The sequence below is a fragment of the Penaeus vannamei genome, chromosome 4 (assembly GCF_042767895.1).
Source record: "Penaeus vannamei isolate JL-2024 chromosome 4, ASM4276789v1, whole genome shotgun sequence".
Taxonomy (NCBI): Eukaryota; Metazoa; Arthropoda; class Malacostraca; order Decapoda; family Penaeidae; genus Penaeus; species Penaeus vannamei.
In genome coordinates this window covers 11,547,448-11,549,947 of record NC_091552.1, presented here as the reverse complement: position 1 = coordinate 11,549,947, position 2,500 = coordinate 11,547,448, and the positions used below count along the sequence as shown (strand labels likewise).

At 42.2% G+C, this 2,500-nt stretch overlaps 1 protein-coding gene across 1 annotated transcript in view; it reads left to right on the top strand.

Annotated features, from left to right (window-relative positions):
- Nucleotides 1-760, top strand: part of LOC138861571 (AAC-rich mRNA clone AAC11 protein-like) — a 17,746-nt gene extending 16,986 nt beyond the window's left edge. Inside the window, exon 5 of the mRNA XM_070121348.1 lies at nucleotides 545-760. Within this exon, the coding sequence (XP_069977449.1) occupies nucleotides 545-760 (216 nt within the window). The remainder of the gene's footprint in view (nucleotides 1-544) is intronic.
- The last annotated feature ends 1,740 nt before the right edge of the window (nucleotides 761-2,500 follow it).

Here is a 2,500-nt window from a genome sequence, read left to right as displayed (position 1 = left end):
TCATCAGCAGCAGCAGCGACGGCGCAGACAACAGGACCAACAACCGCAACAAAATCACAATCACCATCACCGTCATCAGCAGCAGCAGCGACGGCGCAGACAACAGGACCAACAACCACAACAAAATCACAATCTCCATCAGCACCAACAACCCCGAGCAGACAACAGGACCAACAACCGCAACAAAATCACAATCACCATCACCATCATCACCAGCAGCGGCGGCGGCGCAGACAACAGGACCAACAACCGCAACAAAATCACAATCACCATCACCATCATCAGCAGCAGCAGCGACGGCGCAGACAACAGGACCAACAACCGCAACAAAATCACAATCACCATCACCACCAACAACCCCGAGCAGACAACAGGACCAACAACCGCAACAAAATCACAATCACCATCACCGTCATCAGCAGCAGCAGCGACGGCGCAGACAACAGGACCAACAACCGCAACAAAATCACAATCACCATCACCACCAACAACCCCGAGCAGACAACAGGACCAACAACCGCAACAAAATCACAATCTCCATCAGCAGCAGCAGCAGCGGCGGCGCAGACAACAGGACCAACAACCACAACAAAATCACAATCTCCATCAGCACCAACAACCCCGAGCAGACAACAGGACCAACAACCACAACAAAATCACAATCACAATCACCATCACCATCACAATCACCAGCAGCAGCAGCGGCGGCGGCGACGGCAGCAGCAGCAGCAGCAGCAGGGGCAAGAGCGGCTGTCCTTGAAGCTTCCAGACTGCGTGGCTCGGCCAGCACCGGCCGGACCTGCGCGACTGGATCCGACGCCCACACCGCCCGCGACCTCTTGCACCCACGCCCACGCCCCATACCTCCTTGTGAGCCTTCTTCTACTAGGCTATGTGTGTGTGTGTGTGTATGCGTTCATAGCTATAATTAGAAAGGGGTTTAGAGATGGTTTTACTTTTTTCTTCTTCTTCTTTTTTCTTTTTTCTATTTATTCTTTATCTATTTCTTTTTTTTATCTATTTCTTTTTTTCTTTATTCATTTCTTTTTTGTTTGTTTATTTACTCCTCTTTTTCTTTATTTTTTTCTTTTTTGCTTTATTTATTTCATTTTTTTTCTTTCTCATTTCTTTTTTTTCTTCATTCATTTCTCTCTTTTTTTTTTTCTTCTATATTAATCTCTTGGTGTCCGTCACTGCATTGGCTTCGACGCGGGGTCTCGAGTGGTGCAAGACGCGGCGGAGGGTTTTCGTTGCAAATTGATATGTGCAATTGGTCCTGCCATTGATATGAGGGTCGTGTCCCGGTCGCTGTAACGATGAACTAGGAGTTACAACTAGTTCATGACAACAAAGGAATGTTTTTTTTTCTTTTCTTTTTTTAATTAAATGTTTAAATGTTTTGCGTATTCACCTTTGTCCCACATACCAGACGTGTACCTTCAGTTCAACTACAGCTTAATAATCGTTCTCAAATGATATAGATTGTAAATGAATATTAGAGATTGGTTTCCATTTATCATTAGAGATTAAACATTACGTTTAGAGATACATTATCAAGAGATATATTATTAATAAAGTCAAAAGATAATTATGTTACGCCGTGGAAGTTCGATATCGTTATTTATAAATCATAAAGTCTATCAAAGACTTTATAATGATATGTATTAAATCGATTAGAGTTGATTTAATCAAAGATCTTGCAACAGATGAACAATTTGTATCAAGGTGCTTAAGGTAAATAAAAAATTTGTTCAAGAATCATTAAGACTCATAAAAGCGGAGACAAAAATACCAACTTAGTTACCAATCTTTGTATAACAGCCTTTTAATACCAATCTTTATCTAACACCTTTTAGATACCAATCTTTATATAACACCTTTATTAATACCATTTTTTATACACCCTTTTAATACCAATCTCTATATAGCACCATTTTGACACCAATCTTTGTATAACACCCTTTTGATACAAATATTTATACAACACCCTTTTAATTCCAATCTGTATTTAAAATCCTTCAACACAAGGACTGTCTGTCAGTGCTTCCTCTTCATCCTATACAACCTGGAGAAGGATACGTCGAAGCCACAAGCTCCTCCTCAAGGAGAAGGGGAGAAAGAGAGAGAGAGAGAGAGAGAGAGAGAGAGAGAGAGAGAGAGAGAGAGAGAGAGAGAGAGAGAGAGAGAGAGAGAGAGAAATAGAGAGAGACAGAGAGAAAGAGAAAGAAAGCAATAGAAAGGGATAGAGAGCAATAGAAAGAGAAAGAGAAAGAGAGAGAGAGAGCAATAGAAAGAGAGAGAGAGCAATAGAAAGAGATAGAGAGCAATAGAGAGAGAAAGAGAGAGAGAGAGAGAGAGAAACCACTCACCCTGGCATTTCAACCTCCAGCCGGTTCTTGGCCTCCGCGTTAACTAGCCTCGGGGAGCTGTTGTATCATGAGGCATCCCAGCGTTACTCTGAGTAAGGGCTTCGAACTGCTATGCTGGCATTTAATCGCTT